This window comes from Nanorana parkeri, unplaced genomic scaffold (assembly GCF_000935625.1).
Source record: "Nanorana parkeri isolate BGI_ZX_2015 unplaced genomic scaffold, ASM93562v1 scaffold183, whole genome shotgun sequence".
In the NCBI taxonomy this organism is placed as follows: domain Eukaryota; kingdom Metazoa; phylum Chordata; class Amphibia; order Anura; family Dicroglossidae; genus Nanorana; species Nanorana parkeri.
Genome location: NW_017306451.1, coordinates 797,952 through 824,508, shown reverse-complemented (window position 1 = coordinate 824,508; position 26,557 = coordinate 797,952). Strand labels below are relative to the sequence as shown.

General features: G+C 41.9%; 1 protein-coding gene across 3 annotated transcripts in view; it reads left to right on the top strand.

The window, feature by feature from the left end:
- Positions 1-14,332, top strand: part of LOC108785917 (A-kinase anchor protein 2-like) — a 56,388-nt gene extending 42,056 nt beyond the window's left edge. For 2 of the 3 annotated variants that reach the window (XM_018555105.1, XM_018555108.1), the window contains exons 3-5: positions 6,425-6,603; positions 12,850-12,888; positions 13,819-14,332. In XM_018555105.1, the coding sequence (XP_018410607.1) occupies positions 6,425-6,603; positions 12,850-12,888; positions 13,819-13,911 (311 nt within the window). In that variant the 3' untranslated portion in view covers positions 13,912-14,332. The remainder of the gene's footprint in view (positions 1-6,424; positions 6,604-12,849; positions 12,889-13,818) is intronic. The other variant, XM_018555106.1, reaches the window with a different exon arrangement.
- Positions 14,333-26,557: the final 12,225 nt, after the last annotated feature.

Here is a 26,557-nt window from a genome sequence, read left to right as displayed (position 1 = left end):
AACAGATCCCTAAATATGAGGTGTCCCAATAAGATAAGTGATTTCCGTTCTGGGATATCCTATTTTACAATTAACTTCTACAGTGGTCTCTGTTTTGATTGACACTTTGGTGACTAATGAACACACCTTGGACTCTGTGAAATATTTTAGGTGTCTACAATGGTTATCAGTGTTCTTAATAGAAATCAATTATCTCTATTGTAAAACTGTGTACATTGTCCCTAGGAGTGGGTAAACAGAGCTGGGACTGAGGCAAACACAGTATAATACCATGAGGACAAAGTCAATTCTATTGTTTTATAGAACAGAAGAAAAGTGTATAACTATTTAGTTGGTAGCGAAAGTATAATGTGGCAAGAGAACAAAAAGTTAAAGGGAACGTGTCATGAGGGAAGTAAGTAGTGAGAGAAGTAAGTAGTAAAATGTAAGTGAGCTTTGCTGACTTCACTGATACTGCAAATTCCCTGGCTGTCATTGACCTGGAACAAATATAGAGATTAGAAGTTCTGACTATTCCACAGCTTTTCTTTGATTTATGCTTGTTTGAGGTCTGTGACTTGTGTTAAAGCCAGACACCTACAGGCAGCAAACATATTTAGAGGAACTCCAGCAATGGCTGCCCCCATACTTTCATGACAGGTATACATTAAAGCTATAGTAGACCTGTAGTTAAATGTTACAAAAACAAGGGTCAGAGTTGTGGCAATACCAATATGATTTGTGTAACACAATATGAAGTGTCACTGTCGGTGAGGTCATTGCTCACCAGTATGGTTTAAATGTGCCGTATGTGTACAACAAACTATGGGGCTTATTATTCAAAACATGTAAATTTTCCAATGGTTGGGCAAGTTTTATTAATCAGTCATGAAATCTTATACAAAAGAAATTCCTATTTGTTTACAATCCTATGTATATGATTGGGTGCTCAAAGTGTGACCAGTGTGAGCGGAGACTGCGAGCCCGGCCTTCTCGTCCAACATCAGTATCTGACCTCACAAATGCGCTTCCAAAAGAATGTTCAAACATTCCCATAGACAGACTCCTAAACCTTGTGGACAGCCTTCCAAGAAGAGTTGAAAAATTATACTCATAGCTAAGTGATAATTCACAGTAGTCTTTAGTATATAGATTATATTATTTAGAAATAATTGGTCAAATTATAATGAATGTGCTGCGCTTCATCTAGAACAATACATAAACAAATCTCTATAAGAAATATGTGCTTAAATAATACATGCAATCAAAAAAGTGTTCACAATGAATCTTCTTGTAAATAATAGTACTCTGGAAAGTTCAATCATATATTCCGTGTTCAAATATACACAAATGTGGAATCACACATATGTAGTGCTCAAGATTTGTCCCAAGTGCACCACACTCTTTATCCTTCCACTGTGAAATTCTTTGTACAAAGTCCATACGTCAACTCCAATTATGACCCAGGTGCTCCCCCTCTCAGTGGGCCGCTCACCTTCTAAATAGACCTGAACAGGTCTAGAATCGCTTTAATGGGTCTCCAATCGATCTTATTCAAAGGCCATCTCTACACAATCGTTGCACAGAAAATGACGTCAGCGTATCATCACGACCATATCCAATAAAATATAAAAACAGCCCATAGAGTAAAACCGCAAAATAAAAAAACCTCCTTTATTTAAAAAACTACTCACATGAGGAAAGTAGACATAAAATGTATGCTGGACAACTCTCTCTTCGTGTCACCGCGTTCTCTGGGTTTAAAGACAGATCAAACAGGAGGTGTGCTGCCGACCATACAATCTCCAATCCACGTCTGCGAGACTCCGCCCTATGCGTTACCTCACAATTGACTTCATCTTCAGCCCCAGATGAAGCGCAGCACATTCATTATAATTTGATATATTCAGTGGGAAACACTTCTTATAGTGCTTGCAGCTACACAGGGTTTGGCGCGAGGTGCTATTTGTCACTAGAAATAATTGGTAATGTGTGCCATAACAATCTTGGCAATAGTACACTTTTCAAATGGTAAAAAGTAGCAAACAGCACCTGCACAGCACCTAAAGTATGTCTGAAATTTGCCCCTATGTCTGCAGACCCATACTACCGTGTTTCCCCGAAAATAAGACACTGTCTTATTTTTTTTTTTGCACGAAATAAGACACTAGGTCTTATTTTCGGGGGATGTCTTACCTGGCTGGGGGAGGACTGGACGAGGTCCCGGAAGGCGGCGTGCTGTTGCCGGTCCCGGCGGATGTCGCTTCCATCGTGCGTGCGTGAGCTGCGGCCGGCGGCGTGTGGGCGGGAGCTGCAGCTGGCGTGTGGGCGGGGCAGGAGCTGCGGCCGGCTGGCGTGTGGGCGGGGCTGGAGCTGCGGCAGGCTGGCGTGTGGGCGGGGCAGGAGCTGCGGCCGGCTGGCGTGTGGGCAGGCCTGGAACTGCTGTAGGCTCGCTTGTGGGCGGGCTTGTGGGCGGGGCGGGAGCTGCGGCCGGTTTTTACACAGTTTATGTGCAGTTCCCCCGAAAGTAAGACCTAGCGGATTTCTGTAATATAAGACCTACCACCGAACTCGGTCTTATTTTCGGGGTAGGTCTTATATTACAGAAATCCCTGAAGATAGTGCTAGGTCTTATTTTCGAGGTAGGTCTTACTTTCGGGGAAACACGGTATGTGCAAGATAGCCTATGTTTATTAGGCCCCCTCCACACCCGTTCGCTCCAATCAACAGTAGATTCATGGATACCTGGTGTCAAGCCAAGAATAAAAAATATGTTGCCTGCACACCTCAATCCTCTTGCAAGAAAACACACAACTATTGACGTTGGTTTATCATATCACAAGTTCACAATGCAACATTTTGGAACCGCCAGGGGACATGTCATTTTGCCTGATAAAGGGATCCCTGGCTCATCTAAAAGTGGCATTTCTCTACGTGATGTGCCAAATAAACTACAGTAAAGGCTGTTTGATTGCAAGAGGAATGAGGTACTGTATGTATAGCATTTTGTTTTCTTCTCTTTGCATGGCACCATCCACTAGTTGTTTTAGCATGCCACAGGGGCTTTCTGGTCTGGTATGAAGCCAAATTGCCAATAATTTTGTCTTGCATCCTTTACATCAGGGGTGCCATAAGGTCGATCGCGTAGCAGAGGAGGGAGCAGCTATCACAGAAGTAAGGCCGAGCAGTGAGGAGAGAGAGAGACGCTCGGCCAGGATCTGACAGCCGGCGGCTCTCTCCTTACTGCGCTCCGTCCTCTGCTGCCCCCGGGGCTGCAGCGCTTCTTTTACTTCTCCTCGGATCCTCCGCTGCCTCTGCCCAGGAGAGCAGCGGGGATCCAGAGAAGAAACTGAGCCCCCCTGTGTGCACGGCCGAGCGGCGGAGGATCGGTACATATTGGTGATATGTTCCGATCCTCTGTGCAGGACAAACACTGGAGCGATCAGCTGATCACTCCAGTGTTTGTAAAAAAACTGGGGACACATAGTACTATGTGTCCCCAGTTATGAATGAACAGGATGTGATTTACATCACTTCCTGTTCATTCATGAGTTTCTGAATGGGAAAGCACAGAGGCTCCTCCCCATTAAGAAACTGGATGATAGTAAAATAGTTTCTGAATAAATGGGAAGCCTCTGAGCTTTCAGGATGTGTAGAACAGAGGCTGCAGAAAAAGAGATTGAGGACTTTGTGTCCTCAATTTCTTTTTCTATTTTAAATATTTTAAAAGGGAAATATCAGGGGGCTGTTTAGACCCCTACTATTTCCCCCTGAATCCCCCCCCAAACAGTGAAAAAAATGTAAATAAAAAATAAATAATACAAAATTGTATTTGTGGCTGCCGGCTGAATGTGTTAGACGCCGCAGACTGAAAGGGGCAGGACACCTCTCCCCGTGCGAAACATCGGCCACATTTGGCCACATGAGCACCGCGGGAGGACAGGACGCCGGCGCCTCTAGAACGCACTGGAATGCAAACCGGCTGAATTTTACATGTAGTCTGGGTTTTGTGTTCTGTTTTCTATTTTTACTTTTCTAGATATACCTACTTGAAAAAAGGGTGTCGGCATGACTACCTGACACTTTATTTGTATAGACTCTGTTTTAGTTTGACATTTATTGTTTACCTTCTGTTGTTTTATTTGATAAGAATACTTTTATTGTGCCTACAAGTGTAATACCGTTGAATAAAAGTTTTATTTGTATCATACTTTTTAATATGTTTCTTTGCAGCTTAACAAAATTGGAGTCTTTAAATGGTGCTCATATTGGGGGAAATGGGTGTGGTTACTGGGGGTGTGGCCACTAAAGCGTGTGGCCACTGAGGGGTGTGGTCACTGAGGGGTGCTGTAAAGCTTTCTCACACAGGGCGCCTAAAGGCCTAAGGCCGGCCCTGTGTACATGATTAGATAGAAATTGTACAGATTACCTAAGTGCTTGCACCACAGATGCTGCTAAATCTAACGTAAATTGCACAATGGTACAATCCATAACTTCTGTGGCCAGGGGTAGTTGGATTAACGGCTAAACAACTAACTCTCTGATATCCTATTATGTGGTCTACAGGAGTAAAAACTCAAGTCAAGATGAAAAAGTCAAGATGTTATGGCTTCTAGAAAATATTTTGTTCACTTTAAGAGGGTGACACCTAGTGGTTATATATTGTGTAGTAAAACAAATATTGTCACAGTTAAAGTACATGTGCGTTGAGAGAAATACTGGGGCTGCAGCGCCAGAACAGAGGCAAGGTAGGAGACACACGCCGCTAGAGAGGCAGGCATATAACCCATTTTATTTCAGATTTAACAGGGTCTCAGGACATGAAGATTGCATTCTTTTGTCAGATGGTGAACCACATTCATGTACATCAAGCAGCAGTAGGCCTAGCTTAGAAGGAAAAATGGAACCTGAAAACATTTAGTTATTGCAATCACTTATTATTATTTTAATGAAATTATAATAATTAGTGGGTTTAATTGTGACGAGTTAAAATAAAGACATTGGCTATAACAGAGTCTTACCTAATTCTGTGTTGCTTTCACTGTTCATTACCTATTTAGAGGGCTCACACTACTGACAGATTAAGTCACCCAAGTTATCGTTGTCTTAGCTTACAGGCATGCTACAAAGCTCAGAATTTAAGGGCCACAAAAACTGTTAAGCCGCATTCTCGTATGTGCGTTACACTAATATGCGGTAAAACACTTTTTACTTTTATCTTAAAAGTAAAGGTACTTTTAAGATAAGGGCACAGTAAAGGTGATTCAATCAATAAACAGTCTATTTCTTTCAGAGGGAATACATCGATCCTACAGGAGAATCCAATCAAATTAAAACAAATCCATTTTTTTCTTTATATTAAAGGATTTGGTCCAAGCAAAAGATAATTTGCAGTGAATAAATCTATAATCCATTAACTGTTTATCATTATGGGGATCATTTAAAAGAAATGTCCCGTTCACACAACACTAGCTCCCCTAAATGGCACTGACAAGTATAGGAATAAAAAAAAAAACCATAATGCAGGGTTCAAAAATTCAGGTCCTGAGCTACTAGCCAGGCCTTAAGAGTTACTCGCCACCAGTTGCCCCACTTAACCCCTACCCTACCCTGGCCTTAACTCCGCCCCTAAACATACCCTCTTAAATGATCTTATGATAGTTGCTTGTAAATGGCAGATTAGGGATTCCTGCTGCAGGAAAATGCAAGTTCCTGACACAGGAATCCCTAATCCCATCTAAAATAATCGTGTGAACGGTGCCTAATATATACATACACTAATACACAATAATACACTTCCCAACGTTACGCACACACACACAAATAAAATAAAACACTTATACCCCGCACACATAAAAATCCCCCGCACACATAAAATAATACACTCCCCCCCACACACATAAAATAATACACCCCCCCCGTCCCAAGCCCCCCCCCGCACACAGAAAATAATACACTCCACCTCCGCCCCAGACAGACACCTAAACACTAGCTGCTAAACACCTTGGTGTGCATTCAGTCATAGCAAAGCATTTCAATCATCTGGCTGTGTTTAGAAATAAGCTCCAAATGCATCTTGAAGCATGTATTTAAATGCTTGTGTGCCTGAGCCTAAGGCAAACTCTTGTTCTGTGCTACTGATAGTTGGGTGCTTGGTGTACTAAATTCAGACAGAACACTGTCATTCATGTGCTATAGAGCAATGTTGTAAATTACGCTTACTCACTAAGACACATGTAAAGTGCAGTAACCCATAGTGACCAATCTCTGATTTCAGTATCTGTAAACAATCCAGTGAATTAGGCATTCCAACTGGTGGATGTGAGAACATAGGCAAATGTTACACATTGTTCTTTGCTTTGTTATACAGCTGAATGTAATGCTAAATACATGCTAGTGAATATGACACATTGTTCATTTTGCTAATATGTTCTGACCCATCTAGGCAAAATAGAGAAAGTAAGGACTTCATCGACCTCAAGAGGAGACCTTTCCCCGACACAGCCCGAAGTACTGCTAGAAGATGCCACTGGATCCCAGCGTCCTAAAAACCTCATGCAAACCCTTATGGATGATTTCGAAACCCTCAAAGGCAAGAGACGTGAGCGAATGGATGACTCTAGTGTAAGTTCACACTTTAAATGTTACGACAATTAATACCTAAATAAAAACAATTCTGATACATAGAGCAACAACAGAATGCTATAAATCCAAAATAGGTACAAAAACACCTAATAACAGTGACGTTAGTAAAAGTGACACAAAGCATTCGTTTGGAAAACATTGTTTAAATCGCAATCCTTATCAAATGATAGCTGATTTTTCACACATGGTACTCAGTTCCCAAAGGTGTTTGCAGGGGTAGGCAAACTCTGGCCATCCAGCTGTTGTGAAACTACAAGACCCATTAGGCATGACAAGGCTCTGACAGCCGCAGGCATGGCTCCCAGAGACAGATACATGATGGAATTTGTAGTTTTAGCACAGCTGAAGGGTCAGGGTTTGCCTAACCCTTGGCATAGCAATGCAGTGTGTTTTCATTGTGTAATGTTGGCTAAATATTTCAATAAAGACATTCAGTTGACTTTACTCAACACATAAAATAAGTAAAACACTGCTATCTTTGAACTGGTGATTACTCTGAGCTGTGATGAGTGTCTCTTAAGGAGAGCAGGAGAAGGAGCTGTTTTAGATAAGGATAAAATAACACTGTGAGATAAAATTAAAGGAGAACTATGGGGTCAGTGTTTTTCCCCATAGTTCTCCTTAGAGTAACGGGAGGACACAAACTAGCGTCCTCCCGTTACCCTAAGCTCAGTATACCGCGAGCTACAGCTCGCGGTATACTGAGACGCCGCAGCCGGAGCGGATCCCGACTTAGACGACGGGATCTGCCCAGCTGCGTTAGTGACAGCTGGCTCTGCCTATCTAGAGGCAGAGCCAGCTGTACCCGCCCTCTCCCCTGTCCGTTCTGCCAGTCAGCGCTGGCAGATCGGAGCGGGGAGAGGGGAATCCAGCCCCTCCCCCTGTCACGGCAGAGAGCCGTGACAGGATCGAGAGGTGAGCGAACCTGGTATGTGTTCGCTCACCTCCCGATCTACTGAGCCGACCTGTGACATTGTCACAGGTCGGCTAGAACTATGAGGTGAGTAAAAAGCACTCACCTCATAGTTTTCCTTTAAGTAAAGAAACGAATGCATTCTGCAGTTAGATGTCTATTTTTTGCCAATCACAACGTATAGTTTCACAACTAAGCAACGTTTATCTTTGTGAATTGAAGGTTGTCATGAGATAAAATAATAAGTCAAGTTAAAGGAGAACTATGAGGTGAGTGCTTTTCACTCATCCTCATAGTTCTAGCCGACCTGTGACAATGAAACTGTTACAGGTCGTCTCAGTAGATCGATAAGTGAGCGAACACATACCGGCGTTCGCTCAGTTCTCGATCCTGTGCCGGCAGAGAGCTGTGACAGGGGAGTGACTGGATTCCCCCTCCCCTGTCCGATCCTCCTGCGCTGACTGGCGGAACGGACGGGGAGGGGGCGGGTACAGCTGGCTCTGCCTCTAGATAGGCAGAGCCAGCTGTCACTCACGCAGCTGGGCGGATCCAGACATAATTGTCGGCATCTTAGTTCTCATAGTTCTCCTTTAAAATAACTAATCTGCTGTAGTGAATCGACCACAAAGGTTATTGTAATATACGCATAATGGATAGTCTAATGCATGAATAGATTTTAAGCTGGTTTGTTGCTAACAACACATTGTCAATGGCAGAGTCATTCCGAAAAGCATTCCAATGACCTCTGTGAAATCATTTGCTGGCCTTCTAATTTTGCTCGCTAGCGACGGTGCAGCGATGGAACGATATCTTGCTGGCCCCACTAGTGAGGGACCATGCCCATAGAGATGGGCAGGCAATCGCTTAGCAATCCTGGTACTGGCAATTTGTCATCAGCGTCAACATGGGCAGATGTAATTTGTAATACCTATCGCAAAAAACTAAATTATATACATTTTAAGCTATTCAAACATTTGTCCTTAATGACACAATATCAGTCATCAAGTAACTTTTTCCTAGCTGCTCACAGCAGACGTCTTGTACCATGTTAGCCATGGATTAGTGATACCTTTTGGCTAACTTAATTAATTTAAGATGTAAGCTTTCAGGACCCCTTGGGTGTCTTCCTCAGGTTTTATACAATTCAAATACAAAAGAAATTGTATACAGCCTGAGCTTGCATCTTTAATAAACTTAAGCTACGGAAAAAAGGGGAAAACCACAGAGAGGATAGGATTGGGAGGCCCTTACTGAATATTCTATACATATCCTGTTATTTGCATTAACACCCTGTACATACTTCATGTTCAAATGTCCACAAACATGATGATGGATCTTCTCAAGATTAGAACTCATCCAACTCGTTTATCTCATGTGACACACACTATGAAGGTGAAGTTTTGCCACCAGAACTTGACTCGCCTTGAGGAAGAAATTAATTTATCATGTATGTTAAAGGGAAAGACAGTCTAGAAAAATAATTAGTTGTGATTGATTGGCTTTTAGTTAAATCACAACTTGTTTTGTAAATTCTCATCAGATGTAGCACAGTGCACGTTTCAGATGTGCCTGTCACTTGTAATTTAGAAGAGTTTAGTGTTAAATAAACATACTTCCTGCACAACGTATTTTAACACTTAAGAGTAGGGGACATTGACATTTTAATCAGTGTAAAAGTTTTGTAAAAGTTTTGTTTCCTTTCTTGTTCATAAAGGGACGCAGGATTATACTACCACCTCCAGGAGGCTTAGATACTGGCAAACAATAAAAAAAGGTTTATCCAGCCCCTGTATAAACCTGCCTCCAACCATCATGCCTCAGTTTCTACTAGTGCCCTAGAAGCTTGGAAGCTTTTTCCTCTGCTCTGTATAGGAAAACCCTTTCTATATTTTTACTATGGCTTGTTTTAACCTTCTTGGTACTTTGTAGATGTTTTTTTTTTTTTCTAGAATTAGGGCATTTATTATGCTGCTTGAGCTGGTCTCTACACAGCAGCTATCCAGATCGACTTATCTTAAACAATGCCATAAAGGCCGTACCCGGACCCCACTGTACTGCAGACTGCTTAGCATGCCTGGAATAGACTTTTGGGCACTGGTCCCTGCCATTAGTGTATTCCAGACCTTAGCGTACTGGAATGTGTGTGGGGGGCACTCTCCAGGTCCAGAGCCATGGCACAGCCTCTGGTGTGACCCAATCTCTGAAGGCTTACTCCTTGAGAAGGTCCATAGATGGGGCAAGGATAAGTGAGTGTCCTTCATTCACTGCGCTTTGTCTGTGATGCCTTCCAAACTTTTTTGTGTATTGTGTCAGTTAGCTACAGAGTGCTCTCTAGTTTCCAGGCAGTAGTATAGCCTCTGGTGTAACCCAGGCTCTGATGAATCAGTCTGTCAGTATGCCTCTATTGTCAGTATGCCTCTAAAAAATGGCAATGATCGGAGTACTGAGCTCTGTATCATGGTACCTTCCAAAATGTATTGTGCTGTGTCATTTAGCCACTGAGCAGTCTCCAGTTTTCAGAGTTTTAAGGCCTCCTATGTAAGTATGCTTCTGAAAATGTCTACCTGATATGTGGTGTTTGAGCTCTGCATTGTGGTGCTTCCAGTCCGGTGTGTACAGTGTCACTTAGCCGCAGAGCAATCTTTCAGAGCAGCGGTTCTGTTTTCTGGTATAACCCACCTCTGATTTCTTTCAGGATATATAATGCTCCAGATGGGGCAACAAAATCCTGATATATGTTCCTTGAAATCTATGCTCTACATTGTAGTGCTTTACACACTTTTGTAATAACCTAGTCTACCACAGAGCGCTCCCCAGATCCAAAGCAGTGACACAAATTCTGGTGACCAGTATCTGAGCCCTGTTTTTCTCAGTGAATCTCCAATGCTTTTATGTACCTCATTTATCCTCATTAAATTCTGCTTTATATCATTTATCAGTTGCCTGTGCACTGTCTTTAGTGTTTTGTGGAGTACCAACCAATTGTAGAGGGCATCTTTTCTGTTTAAAAATTCCCTCCCTTTTTCCGGAGGTAACGGTTCAGACGAAAGAAACTTAATGCTGATGTCATCCAGTAGAGGCAGTTTTGGGAGTGCACACTCATTCCTTCACGTTTTCCTTCCCTGCCCTTCAGCTCAGAAAGAAGTATTGTCCATGCCTACCTCCCTTGAAGAATATTGTGGATCATCCAATCTCTGGTCTTTTCCACTCCTGCCTTAAGTGTCCCAGTCACCTCCTGCTGCCTACAATCCACTCCAGCTCCTGCATTCAGAGGACAGTCCCACTGCAGAGGATAACTTTTTTCCATGCTCCCCTACTGTTTCAGGGAGCGACTAACTAGTTTCCGTAAAATGATTCAATGCCTATACTGTACTATGCAAATTCCTTGTAGATGGTGACCTGGCCGGGCTTAGTACCAGGGACCCCCAGTGCTACAAGGCAGAAGCGCTAACCACTATGCCACTGTGCTGCCCATCAGCAACTTCTTTAGCTCCACTGCTTAAGCTTGGAAACCCTACAGTATCTACCAGGCCTTTTGTTTTAGTCTGATTAACTATTTGCAGGTAACATAGCACTCACAGGATACTGTGCACTTTTAGGGCACCTAATGATGCAATACCATCAGATTTATTAGATATAATTAAAAGATTTTTGATATTTTTATACAAATAAAAACATGTCACATTAATTAGTGATTAGCAGCCTTTAAACATTTCTGTTCCCCTACAGTACCACCTGCTTAGACATGACCAAAACACAACTGACAGACAATATACACTATGTACACTAGATGTACACTAGATGTAGACACTATGTACACTAGATGTATAATATCAGGTGCCTTTTAACATAACTTGGACCAAACATCTGTCCCAGATTCTGTGTAGCAGGTCGTGATGTGGGACATTATCTACACAGTTTACAGCCAAATGCTGTTTCTTCAGGAAGCAGAGGGATTTAGGAATTTCTAAATGAAATGAATGAATGAGAAAAAAGGAGGCAGAAAATGGCAATCTTCCACCGTTTCATCAATCTAAGACAGATATGAAGTTGATAATACTGTTGATAATATAAGTTAATATACTTCTAAAGATCCTCTGGACCTGTAATATACATTGATCAACCATCTATATGCCTCAGAATAATATTTATATATAAATCAACCATCTACGGTATATACCTCAGGATGATATTTATATATGAATCAACCATCTACATGCCTTAGAATGATATTTATAAATAAATCAACCATTTATATACCTCAGGATATCTATATATGAATCAACCATCTATATACCTCAGGATGATATTTATTTATATATACTATGAATATAAAAAATATTATATCAACTATTCACAAAAACAAATTCAATTAGTTCACATACTTGGTTACTTGGTGCGCTGCCACCACACCAAGTAGAGCAAGTCCAAATGGTGAGCTTCAGCCTTTTACTTTTGTTTTTCGTTGACCACTTTAACTCTTGGTCTAAGTATGCTTCCACTTGATTTTTCTTTATGGTCATTGATTAGTTTTCTTCCACATCTTGTTGAGGTTCATCATTATTTTAGATAGCAGTCTCCCCCTTAGCGATATTACGTGTCTTGCCCTGAAACACTATATTCTTCTTGGTGTTTTTCCCTCTTAGCAGCACATTTCATAGTTGCTACCAATATTTATCATCCAGCTTATTCAAGCAAAAATTGTTTTGGATTTTTTTCTAGTAAAAGGTTTCACATCTATTGTTTCTGTGTAGCTGTTGCCCAGCCCTCAGTTGGACTGCTTTTCGATGTCCCGGTCGTCTTAAGAATGACTGACTGAATCCTGCGTCCTTAAATGAGAAAGAAAACAGGTTTTTGTACTTACTATAAAATCAATTTTTTGGAGTCCAATAAGGGACACTGGTTCTACCACCCTGTGTTTTTGACCTTATCCACTGCTTGCCCACAAAACTGAGGAATAGTGGTTGGAGGCAGGGCTGGCTTACCTTTATTTTTTTTGTTAGCCAGTGTTCAAACCTCATGGATGCGGCAGTGAAACTGAATTCTCTTAAGAATACCTGTGTCCCTTAATGAACCGTATAAATTTATTTTCGGATGGGTATCTTGCAGGTAGATCGGTACAATTATCTTGAATGATTGACGAGGAAAGCATGTTATTACCAAACACCTTGAATAGGATAAAAGGGCTTAACATCACTGCTAACAGATTGTCTTGCATCTGATGTGCTAACTTTACTATTATCTGTCACCTGTTGGTATCTCTGTCTAGCAAACTAACTTTCTTCTTTTCCTCTCTCTCTCTCTCTTGCCAGTACACCAGTAAATTACTGTCTTACAGAGTTACTACTGAGGTATCTGTGACTTGCTTATCTCCACTGCAGCATGCATATCCTCTAATTCATGTTCTCCTTCACCCTTGATTTAGTGTTATGTCTGTGTGTCATTACATTCGTTGAGTCATATAGATAGTTTGGGAACGCAGCATTATCTTCCCTTCCTTCAGATTATATATATATATATATATCTTCAATGTCTATAACTGAATTCGATCCATTAAAGCAATGCCTGCAAAGGAAGATTATTAATGCTTACTTCTCCAGTGGGAAGCAAATCCTCATTTCACACTCTTCAAGAGTTACAGTTGCAAGGAACTTCAGCATCTACCACACAGTACTGACATTGGGCAGACAAAAGGAACCAGAGCACAAACTTGGGGACCAAACATCCAGCACACCCAGAAGTGTGTCGGGTGTAAAGATTTTGTTGCAGGCTGTAGCTCTTGAAGAAAGCAAAGTGAGGACTTGACAGACACCAAGGAGGAAAGCATCAAAGGTTTTCTTCTGCTAGCTGCTTTTTTTTAGGATTTTTCTTTCATGGGACACAATGGGGGTGTCCCATGAATGGGGGTGTCCCAGTAGAACATTGTGTTCTGTCTCCTAAATTGGAATACCAGTATATAAAAATATCCATGAGCATAATTCTATTTGATTGGTTTAATGCTATAATGTAAAAAAAAAAAACCTCAGTCCTATAGTCATTCTCAGCTTTACCCAAAGTTGTATAATGTAAAAAAAAAAACCTCAGTCCTATAGTCATTCTCAGCTTTACCCAAAGTCTATAAGATAACTTGATTTCTGTTGCAGCTACTCATATATCCTACTCTTAATGCTAGTAAGTGAAAAATAGGTGTCAAGTATCATTGTTTAGTGCATGTGTTCAGTCGCTACACATTTTGCAGATAACACAGGTGTACATTGATGGCTTATTTTCTCTTCTTGCAGGTTCTTGAGGCAGTAAGAGTTGGCCGCAGAAAAAGCGCCCAGGCACTGCGCTGGGAAGCAGGGATATATGCCAACCGTGAAGAAGACGAATAAGTGTTTTTGCATTCAAGATAACGAAAACCAAAAAAAAGGAATCCTTTAATTGCATATTTATTGAACAATAAGCAGCCTCTGCAGTCCATATAGAAACAACGTAGAACATTTATAAGTAAGAACGAAGACATGCTTGAAGTGACAGGCACTGGAGGTAGCACCAGGCCCTGCTAAGCTTTGGACTCAGGAAATGGAGATGGATCACTGACATAGGCTGATCCTAAACCCAGGGCTCAGCATGGACAATGAACAAAGCCAAACATGCAATGCAATTGCTTCTTTTTGAAAATGCAGCTTTGGGTCGCTTTTTAAAACTTTTATCCTTGTCTTACCCTGCCGTAAACACATGCATGCACAGGTTTGATGAAAGATTGGCCCTTTACATGCATTTGCAGGTTCATATACATGCAGGGTGCAACAACAAAAAATTACAATGTATTTAACTCGGTCACAATGAAGTATTGTACATGTTGCTTTTGACAATACATGGTTAAAGAAGAAGGTTTGAGGAAATGAGGAAAACACATGCTCATATATTTTTGCTGAAAAACCATTTAACCTTTCATTGCTAACAGTTTTGTCTGTAAATAGTTTCACATAAGTTGCTTCTTTGGTATTTTATGCCAGATATGCCTATATTTATTTCAGAGGCCTCCATCACTATTGCAGGAATATACTACAGTGGCCACTTTGAAAGTTCCATATTTAAAGCACAACACCATAATCACAAATTGTGTGCATGTTCACATTTGTGGCTCTCAGGGACTAAAGGGTTAACCAGATGTTGCAATTTAGATTTTTTTTCTCTTTTTTGTTAATGTAACCGAAATGATAGCTTTAAAGCACAGAGAAGCTCAAAGCAAAAAACATAACCCACATGCCCTTGTTATTCTGATTACACTTTCATTAGCATGGATAAGCACATTCAGGTGCAGTCAATGACACCTCTAAGGTATCCCCATTGTTCAGGGATAGTCTGTTTCTGAAACCTGTATACAGAATTGGATGGGATTTCTCTAAACACAGGCAGAACTTGAGGGGATGGGAATTATGGCTTAAATATGGCCTAGTTGTAATTGTAAAATGTAGGTAACTATGCTAAGTTGCTCTGTATACAGTATATTTCAATCATTTCTGATATATTTATACAGAAGACCAACGAAAGTAGTAAATCCAGATGCACAGGCTAATTTAAATGACAATAGGGTGAATTTACTGTAGAGTAAATTTTTCGCTGATCTGTATCCACATCAGTCATCCATTCATGTGATAGGAGTATATTTTTTGCCTTGTTTCGTATGACTAGTTGTCATACGAAACAAGTGAGCACAGTTTCATTTGGGTATAAGCCCCTTTCCACCCGCTCATCCCTTCCACTCATTCACCAAATTTAAAAAAAGAAAGCTGGATTTTACTCATCATCATGCTTGCCAGGCTTCTAGAGCCCAAGAGAGTTCTGCCGCTCAACAGGCAGCAGAAAAGTGTCCACTTAGGACCCTCCTCCTCTGCAGTGAAGAAGATAGAAGATTTAGGGCCCAGCACATCATATAACCACAGATTTAGGTAAGTTAAATAGGCTTTTAACTTTGGATTCCTTATAAGTAACATGATGATTAGTTGGGGCTGGGGGAGGCAAAGGGTATGTGTGGGAGGGTTATAATCTGAAGTTCCGTTTAATTTTAAGGGGATGATGTATAAACCTTCCACCTAGTCGGGGCCATCCCTTTAAAGAGGCTGCCTGAGTCTGTTGCGTCAGGCGGCATCTCTTTGGGTCACGTGGGTGGGGCAGCATGTTTGTTGTAGAGTGGCTGCACAATGCCGTCCCCTTTCTGGCCAGAGTGTGCCAGGTTGCCAACAGCCGGGCGGGAGATGTGAAAGGGCCATACACGTCTCCCTACCCACAGAGGGCAACGTCACTCTCGTGCACCAATCCCCCCCGTCCACCGGCATCAAAAAGTCTAGGAACACCACTGCACCTAGTGTATAGCTGGGCAAATGCCATTTTCATGGCGTTTCCGCCACTAGATAGAGCCATTGCATTTCCTACACTCCTTGACTCCATCTAGTGGCAAGCATGCTGCACAAGCAGCGTTTGCCCAGCTATGCGTTAGACAGAATATGTATACATCAGCCCCTAAGTGAAAAATGTACACCTTTATGTATTCATCCCATTAAAACAATTATTTTCAAAACCTTTGTAAAATGATGTTCTATTCTGAAGCATTGCCAGTCTAGATGAAATATAAGTGTATTACTGAAAAAAAAAATAGAGGTAAATGGTAAAGACATTAAAAAAACCAGTAAAAAAAACAGACATTTTTAGCAGTATACAAAGTACATTGTTTGAGGGTAAGGTGTTCTAATACAATTATAGCTACATGACCTGGTGAGTGGCAATCCAATCCTTTGTTATAGCCAATCAATTTAGTATTAACTATATATAGAGCAGCTTGCAACCTATATTGTCAGATATGTTCAATAAGGCAGTGCAAAGGACAATGAGCATATAAGCAGTGCAATTATTCAAATCATTTTTTACTCATGTTCTACTATGTAGTTGCAATGACTTGAGATCTAGTTGTTTTGATTTACTGCACTGGCATATTGCCATTGCATTATGCATTCCTTTATTGAATATGACTGTTACTAACAAAATGGTTCATGTTTACCTTCTCAAAAGCAGAGGATTTAATAGGATTAGCAACCGAGCAAGAGATGATGAGTGTTTGTATTTTTTCTTAAGGATTTTAGTGGGGTGTATCAGGGTGGTGTGATAGTGATCACACGAATGGTGATCTAGCAATACTGTATTATTATATTGCTATCGTTAGACATGGAAAAAAGCAGGTGACACTTTTGAGAATATCTAAACATAGTAAAAATATTTTAAGAAAAGACAATAATTGCAAAAATGAAACCATTTATTTGAATTGAAGCTTGTAATATTACTTTTACAAGGCATATCTAATGTTTCCTAAACATTGCCATTAGTGGGTCAGTGGTCTGTTTTGTAATAAAGACATATTCTGCCTTTGCTGTGTGTAAGCATTGGACGTTTAATCCCTTCATGTCATTCAGCATTCCTGGACAAAGGTATTTGCACGAGCCACAAATGCAAAGATAGAAGACAGGTTTTAGAAAACAATCATATTTATTCTTGTGTTTTATAATCACTTAAGTATAGCGGTTGTCTGTTTTACATGTCACTTATAACAATAGGGTTGTTGTTTTTTTTTCTTTTAAAATAATTTCTGGACTAAAACATTTTTTTATGCAGCAAGAATGTATTGCCTATATTTAATTTATGTAAAGTGGCCACAATGTAACAGTTAGGGGTCCATTTATAAACCATTCTCGGGGCCCTTCACCCTGTGAATATCTGTGAACGTTACTTTTGTGTGAATAATGACAAACGTTCTTACTATATTTTTATTTTCCATTCAAATGTATTGTGATGTAATACTGCATTATGGCCACTAGATGGCATTGAGGAGTATAGGAATTAAATATCCACACAACACAAGCATTCACAGATGTTCACAGGGTGAAGTGCCCTGCAAATTGTTTATATATAGAGCCCTTGGTGTATTCTGAATGTAAAATTTTAAAAAAGCTTATGTTGGAGTGTTCTGACTGCTAAAGAAAACAAGGCTACTTTCCTTCAACTGATAAAAGTATGCTGTTTGCAAAGTTGATTGATGTCTGCGGCTGATTTTCTATTTTTGTTTCGGCCAAGTCAGCAGTATTGCAGTAGCAGCTGATAATATAAATGTAGTAGGTTCTCTGCTTTCATATTTAAAGTTTATTGCAACCAATTGCCTTTGACTAGCTTTGCGAGAGTTTCTTAATGCAAGGAAATGTTTCACTGGCTGCTATGGGTTGGTGCACATTTGCACTTGTGCACATTTGACATTGCTGTTCCCAAGTCAGGGCCGGATTTCCCATTTGGCATTGTTGGCTTGTGCCTCTAGGCAGGATAGAAAAAGAAGCAGCTTTCCTTTTTTTTTATTGCTGGCTTTTCCTTTTCCCCTCATCAGTAGATATAAAGACTTTTCATTAACCTTTGGTAAAGTTGTCCTTTAGTTATTTCCCCCAGGTACCTGAGATGAATCCATCCAGTAATGTATCTACTTTTAGCTCCAATCAAGCCATGTTCACTGTGCGGCCCTTTTTAGGTGCCACACAGCCTTCAGAAAGAAAACCTCTGGCTGGCCCTTCTTCACAATGTACACATGTGCCATGACCTCATACACTGCTATGGGATGCCGGACTCATGGCGGCCTGCAGAATTTGGCAAATCAATAGGACTTAAAAGGACTTCTACAAGCATACTCAGTGTAAAGAAGAACTGGCAAGAGATTTTCCTTTTGGAAGGCTATACAACGCTGGGCAGGGTGACACGGCAAACGTGGCTTGATCAGGGCTGAAAGTAAGTACATTAACGGGTGGCTGCATTCGAGGAAGGGAGAGGGATTCATTAAAGGACAAATTCACCAACAATGCAGCTTAGTGTTACTAAGAGAGAAGCATGCATCAAATATTTGATGGACACTAAAAAAATTAATAACCTATAACAGTCAATCAGATTATGCCATTTAACTACTGCAAAATATGAAAAAAAGTATTTTATACATAGTACATGTAGTTATCAGCAGCTTAAAAAATATAATTGATGTGCAGATAGATTCCGGTAATGCAACTCATTACAGTACTATTTTTTTCCTTACAACTGAAAGTTTGGAAAGCTCCAGCTCATTTAAAAATGGGTGCATAAGTATTATAAGAACAGGAAAATGTTTTAGTTTTTTTATGATATGGATAAAAAAAAAGCTAAAAGAAATTGTGTATTTAAAAAAAAAAAAAAAGAATATGAATCACTTCTTCGGGATAATTGCTTTCTGGCTGTGTTATACTTCTTTGCTGAAAGGCTGGCTTTTAAGTGATACCAAAATACTTTGCGAGGAAAGGGTTTTATAATAGCTCAATGAAATGATGGCTGTGTTTTAATGGCAGACAAAACAATCATATTGTACTTGGCTTTATATATAAATATATATGTTAACCACTTGTTATTCAGCTTTTGTTTTATAGTGATTGTGAAGCATACAATGCAAGTATATAATTATTTTCTCATTAAAACACAAACTGGAGCTGTGCTGTTTTTAATGTTTTCATTTCTTCACCGGCCCTCTGATGCATTTAAAAGGAACCCGAACTGAGAAAATATAAAGGCTGCCATTGCTTTCCTTTAGAAAATGCTAGTTACCTGTTTGTGATGCAGATCCACAGACTTCAAAACTGCACAAACAAATATGGAGAGGGGTCTAGGATTATACTCTGCATGCTTGTGGCAGGTCACCGGCTCAGAGGGGTTCATTTAATAAAGGAGCAGAGAATTTTCACTTTGCTGCTAAATGAATGTGCACTTCGCTTAGTGAAAAGCTGTGTTCACGTCAATCACTCAGTTTTTCATGCACATACAGTATATAGCTTGAACTTTCAGTATAACTTGGCACAATACATTCCAGATACATCAAAACAAAAGGGAATTGATTTACAAAGAAGAGCCAAGTTCACCTTCAAAATTAGTTTGCACTTATCTTGGAGAATGAGGTGAAATAAAGTTAAAAAAATCTGCTTTGCAACAGAGGTGCAGCAAGGTCATGAGGCGCCCATGGCAAGTCCTTCATTAGCGCCCCTTGACCCCCGCCCCCCCCAAACCAAACCATAGTTCAATGCTCTGGACCAATTGTTCCCCTGCCTAGGTTTTCCCCTCCTGATGCACCGCAGAGGTGAGGCTTCAAATCGCCTCATTCTCCAGTGCTGCTTTGTTAATTTAGGTTAATTTCCTGGCGTTGCCCCTTCTAATCTGTCATGGAGAAGAGAGTTGAATTAAGTGATTTCAAGCCTCAACTCCGTAGTGGATCAGGAGGAGTACTGCTGCTCTAAAAGAATAGAGCACCGAAGCGGGTCTAAAGACACTGATCCACCATGGAATACCACCATGCAGCAATACATTATACAGCAATGCAGAATACCACCAGCTATAGAAGACTACAATTACCAGCAATACATTATACAGCAATACAGAATAATATGAAGCTACATACTCTGTGTTGCTCCAGAGTGGGAGATAGTACACCCATATTGGTGGAGTGTAAGGACTGTTTGCCAAAAGGTAAGTATAAGGGGGGTGAGATGGGGGCCAGATTTTAGAGGGTAATTCCATTTTCCCAAATTACTTGGGAAATGAACTTATCCTTTAATGCGCATTATGCGTGTTAGAAAGCACTGCTGCTCGGCTAACACAATATAACGGGGAATGGGCAGCACTTGGCACACACACACACACAATGTCCTATGCATGCGTTTATTCGCATGCAGATGGAGGGGGCAGTGGGGCTAGTTTAAATTCTTATTTTTTTTTCTTTTTTAAATTATTTTTATTATGTTTTTATTTTATTATTTTTTTACTTTTTATCAATTTGTTTCATTTTTATTTATTTTTTTCTACTTTTTCACTTCACTTTAATGCTATCACACAGGGGATAACAAGCCCTTGTGTGATAGCAATCAGAGGTGACAGGTTCTCTTTTTGAGCCTGTCCTCCAATACCAAAGATCCAGCATGTGTGCTGGATCTTCTGTACAGCTCCACTTCTGACAGCTGACACAGAAGCACTGCGAGTACAGCGGTCCTGTGTCAATGATCACAGAGCAGAGCAGAAAACAGACCATCTCCGCTCTGCTCCCCGCTATCCATCCTGAAGGCATTTGCCAGGGTCCCCCTGAAGAGCAGGGGACCCCGAAAACCACAGCGCAGAGGGATGCAGCTGGCGGGGGGCCGGACCATGGAGGGGGGGCGCGGCCTGGGGTATGGATAAACATGCTGATTACAAGTGATCTGAGCAGCTGTGCAGCCCCTCAGATCACTTGTACAAAACAGCTCCCCCACTCTACATTTTTCTGGCCCGAAGCAGGGCTAAATGTAGAAAAAAACACACCTGCCCGTCGTCTGGAACTGCATAGGAAATATGCACCCCTGCAGTGGTGCCCCTTTGCCACTGCTTTGCAAAGAATAGCCAGTCATGTACACGGAAAATTAAAATAACAGTATTTTTGCTTGCACGTTTGGACATCTGAAGTCAACACAAGTTCACTTTATTCACTGAGCTAGGTCAATTTCCTCTTTACAAGGTGAGTTGGAAAAAATGAAAATAAAGACTTTGAAAAGCAGTCACATCCTGAATCGATGTAGAAAAGCACCATTGCTCTCTGTGTAAAAGCAGCAGTACCCCTGCAGTAGGGATGTCCTGATACCGATACTAGTATCGGGGATGATACAGGGCCAAGTACTTGCCGCAATGCCCCGATTCTTAAGGCCGATACTGGACCTTTAAATTTTTTAACCACTTTGGCTGCCTGAGGTCCCATGCCTGCTGGGGACCTCTGGTAGCTGTCTTTGAAAGCACCGCTCCGGCCCCATCCTCCTTCACAGAGCTGGCACAGCACTACACCTCTGTCTCTGCACTGGAACTTTCCCCGTCCTTGCCGGCTCTGGGAACTAAAGTCAGCGATCTGTCCAGAGGCGGCTCTCTAATTTAGTCCTCGCGCCAGACGTGCAGCCCAGAAGAAAGGACTGACACATAGGAGAGTGAACCCTGCTGTGGAGAAGGAAAACTGGGACTTGGAGTTGCTACTTGACCCAGCCTGGGAGAAGCAGGAGAACAAAGTGAGCACACACTGTGATATGGGCACAGGCTGCAGGTGTTGCAGGCAGGGAAATGTAATGTACCAGCATATGTTTTGTGTGTGTGTCATACGTTCGGGCAGGGAGCACATTGTCATCACTTTCTGTGGGTGCTTTTTTCCCACAGATACACCACTGCTTGCCTCCGAGTTGACAGGGAACTGTAAAGCTGCATGCGGTGTACACAAGCAGTGTTACCATTCCCTGTCAAACTCGCCTTACCCAGTGGGGGTCCTGGTAACTGCCAATGTACTGAGAATACCTTCCACCAGCTCACAGCCCAGAGTGCAGAAGCAACAGTTGCCCAGCTCAGCAGCAAGTGAGGGAAGGAGGGATATAGGATATCCCTGCCCCCTCACCATTCTGCAGTTCTGCCACACCAGAACCAACGGTAAGGAAGGAGATGCGATGTAGAGGAGGGCCTGGAGAGATGTGACTTGGGGGCTGACTGGAGAGATGGGATTGGGGAAGGGCCACAGAGATGGGATTGGGGAAAGGGGCCGTGGAGATGTGATTGTCTGATAATTAGGGATGTCTTGTTACCGATTGAGTTACAGTTCTTCATAATGATGTCACAAGTCCCTTTAAGAAAAAGTATTGGTAATTGGTATCGGCAAGTACCTGAGGGAAAGTACTTGGTCTTGAAAAAATGGTATCGGGACATCCCTACACTGCAGAGGTCCAACACATCCCCTGTGAGTCAGAGGTTAGCTCTCCAGTCATCAGGTGGCTCTAGCTGTGACTTAGCAGGGGGTGTGTCAGACCTCTACAGAGAGACAACTGCTACCACACAGAGAATATGGGTCCTTCTCCGTAGCATGCTGGCAAGAGACAAGCTTTTTTACTCTACTTTCCAAAGAAAACTTACTGTAAAACTTTAAACACCTTTTGTTTTGATGCATCTGGAATGTATTTGGCAAATCTAAACTATACCGACTTTACACACATTTTCATGCAAGTAACTTACAACTACAAATCTTTATGTAAACACATGAAACAACATTGACTGTAAAGCAACATAGTTATCAACAGGGCGTAACTAGAAATCACAGGGCCCCATAGCAAAATTTTGTATGGGGCCCTGTGATTTCTAGTTACACCCCTTGAAGAGCCCACATAGCCCACCTGAGGGTGACCCTGCAAAGCCCACCATAGATTCTCTATGTTAGGCTATGCAGGGTCACCCTCAGGTGGGCTGGTCACACTCCTTACTTGTCCGCCTCTTCTTTCTCCGTCTTCCCTCCTCTGTCACCGGGCCCGCCTCCTCCTGTCACCAGCCCCGCCTCCTCTGATGCTGACCCCCCGGGCCCCGCCTCCTCCTCCCCGCCACGTCCAGCCTCCTCCACCGCCGCTGCTGACTCTCATTGACTCAGCAGCGGCAATGGAGAAGAACGTGGCGCTGCACAGATCACAGTGATCTGAACAGCGGTGCGTTCGAACCCATAGCGACCCAGGCGGCCCGCACGGCATCAGGGGGGTGTCCTGGCCGCGGGCGCATGGGTCGCTATGGCTATTGTTACGCCACTGGTTATCAAACTATGTGCTCTTTACACAGAGTGAAATTACTTCAAGTGCACATTAATTCAAATGTTGTGTCAGTTGCAGCACTGCAGGTCTCGGGGGCAGGTTAATGCACCCCAACACACTAATACAGTAACGGACAAGGCACCCGACTGCAAAGTGCCACAACACAAATGCCATGTGTCGTGGTGTGCTGCATTTTAAAGAAAGGATCATGTACGATTTGTGCTGAGATGTGATGTGTTAGTAGCCCGTTCCAAATGCATCGTCTGCCTTAAAGGAGAACTATGAGGTGAGTGCTTTTCACTCACCTCATAGTTCTAGCCGACCTGTGACAATGAGACTGCACAGGTCGGCTCAGTAGATCGGGAAGTGAGCGAACACATACCGACGTTCGCTCACCTCTCGATCCTGTCACAGCTCTCTGCCGTGACAGGGGAGGGGCTGGATTCCCCCCTCCCCGCTCCGATCGGCCAGCGCTGACTGGCGGAACGGATGGGGGAGGAGGTGTATACAGCTGGTTCTGCCTCTAGATATACCGCTACAGCTCACGGTATACTGAGCCTAGGATGATGGGAGGACGCTAGTTTGTGTCCTCCCGTTACCCTAAGGAGAACTATGGGGAAAAGACTTAACCCCATAGTTCTCCTTTAATGTAACATGTGTTCATAAACGCAGTGCAAAAGTCTGAATCCAGCGTTAATCTTTGGCCTTTTTTTCTCTGAAAGGTAATCAGGTTATTAGTTTGGACTATCCTACTCTGTATGTGTCTTTTGCTCCATTTCTGCCATTTGGGTCAAGTGCAGGTATTTTTTTATTTATGTGGTAAGTCAATATAGCTTTACACAAGCGAACAAAGAAAACAATAGCAATGTACTGTCGGTTTTGCTAAGGAATGTAGTTTAGCAATCAAAAGTGTTGTGTGACACAAGATGTTGTGTGAACTGTTCTGTATTTTATTGATGTTAAAGAGCCACATAAAAGTGTATATTTTCAGTGTATTTCTTTTCGTCTTTGGCTAGAGAAGGGATTTCCCCTCATATTGCAGTGATTACCTCACACTTCCTGTTGTCTCCTAGGCAGCAAGTAAAAGGAACACAGAAAACCTGACAAGAGTTGACCGTTTTCTAAAAATAGAAAAATAATAATTTTGCCTAGAAATACATTTTAAAGCTGAGCTCCAAAAGAAACTTTTAGGCAAAGACAATTTTGGTTGCCCTAGAGATGAGTTTATGAACACAACTGGTTGTAGGTTAAATCCCTGATTGAGAAGTTGATTGATAACAATTGGTGCTAAAGGTTCAGCACCACTATACTGCATGCATTTCTCCTCCATGCATACTGAATCTAATTAGAAGGAATGTTGCTATTAGATATTACCTTGGAACGGGGCTGTCACTATAATGAGGCAGCCTGAGGCTGTTTGCAGTGTGTCTGCTGCCCCCATTGCGGTCAGAGTGTCCCAGGTTGCAAAGAGCCAGGTGGGGAGATGTGTAAGGACCATACACATCTACCCATCCAACTCTAAGCAATCTGGGACTCTCTGGCCAGTGTCCCGTCCAGTTCACTGACATCACTGGTTGCTAAAAGCTGGCTGGAACTCCAGCCAAAGCATCCTGCTCAGCTCCTGGCAACCAATGGGATGCTGGCTAGAGTCAGAGCTGGGCAGTGAGATGATCCACCCCTACTCCCTATTGACATGCACCACCAGCACCATTCCCCTCAAGAATGTGCACCACAGTGTGTCTACGACACCCCCTCTTGCAAAAAGTAATACCTTCTATTATCACTATAGATGCTGCTGGTACATAAGTGTGCCTGCCACTGAAGCTTATCACTTATCCTGCCACTAAAACATCTAAACACTGGTCTCACAGTATACACATACAGTATATGCTCAGATGCTCAATCAATGTACTCCCCTTAGAAAATCTTACCTCCCGATCTACTGAGCCGACCTGTGACAGTCTCATTGTCACAGGTCAGGTAGAACTATGAGGTGAGTAAAAAGCACTCACCTCATAGTTCTCCTTTAAAAAGTTCTCCTGAGTTGGTACCTAACTCCAGACAAAATAGCCAATGACTCAAATCTGGTTATGTCTAAAACTTGACATATTATGGGCCAGAATTTTTGGGTTGTTCCAAACCTTATTACACCACACTATCAAGGAAAAAAAAGCTTGGTTTGCTCCACTTCATGGGAGAGTTGAACCCCGGATCAGGTCACAACAAAACCTAATTAAACCTAATCTTAAGCTACATAGACAATCTAAAGAGTATTGCAGAAACAACCATTTAGCTGCACAGTATTTAAACACAGTAGATAATATTATGGTTAACAAAAAAATTGTCTAGGCTATTGTCTGGTACACGTACCAAATTTCATAAAATCTAAAAACCCTGGATTACCTAATCCCATCTACAAATGAACATATCTATCCATATGAACACCAATAATATCCCCTCTCTTGAATTGGGAGAATCTAGACATCCAGTTGCTTTGCAGTGACCTGACCCCATTTCTTTTTTCTTTTTCTCCTATTCCTTCTACTTTGCTTAGTTCCCTTTAGTTCCCTTCTCTCTTCGGCCTCATTCACACTGCCGCGCGTATACGCGCGTACGTGCGTATTGTACCATATGCAACATATGCAAATAAATGGCTCCATACACATAGCCGCTTATGGAGCCGTATATTTGCATAGCGTATGTATGCGCAAAAACAGAATAGAACCGAGATGCGTCCGGGCAGTGTATTTATGCGTATTTTACGCTCGTATATGCGTACAATTTATTCAAATTTCCATTAGGAATGATGCATTCTGGGAATGCAAATAGTGCACGCATACACGCACATACGCTCATATCTACGCGCATAGACACTCGTACATACGCGCATATACAATTTTGCTTGAGTTGTGTGTGAATGAGGCCTTCCACATCGCCAAACTGGATTATCTGCTTCATAGTTGATAATCATTTTGTAGAAGTCTGTAGATCTCAACAATAAGTCTTCCTCTCCATTATCAATCCAGTGTGAAGGCTCATGGCGTCACGATCTGTAACAGATACTTCCAACATGTGGTATACACAGGATTAGGCAATGTATTATACACTGTTTGACTACTACTTAACTTGTATTGTGTTGTTGTACACTTCTAAAAAATAAAAAAGTATGGAAATTGAAAAAGCTCATACTGGGGACTCATTCTATCCATTCAATGAAGAGAGAAATGCATTGCTTGAGCTCCACACGACACCACCCGACAGACAAATCCTAAACTCTGTAACTGCACTAATTTACCAAAATGCTGCCTGGACACCATAGGATGCACCAAAAGAAACTCAAAAGCAGTAAGCAAGGTGTGATGCTTCTGCA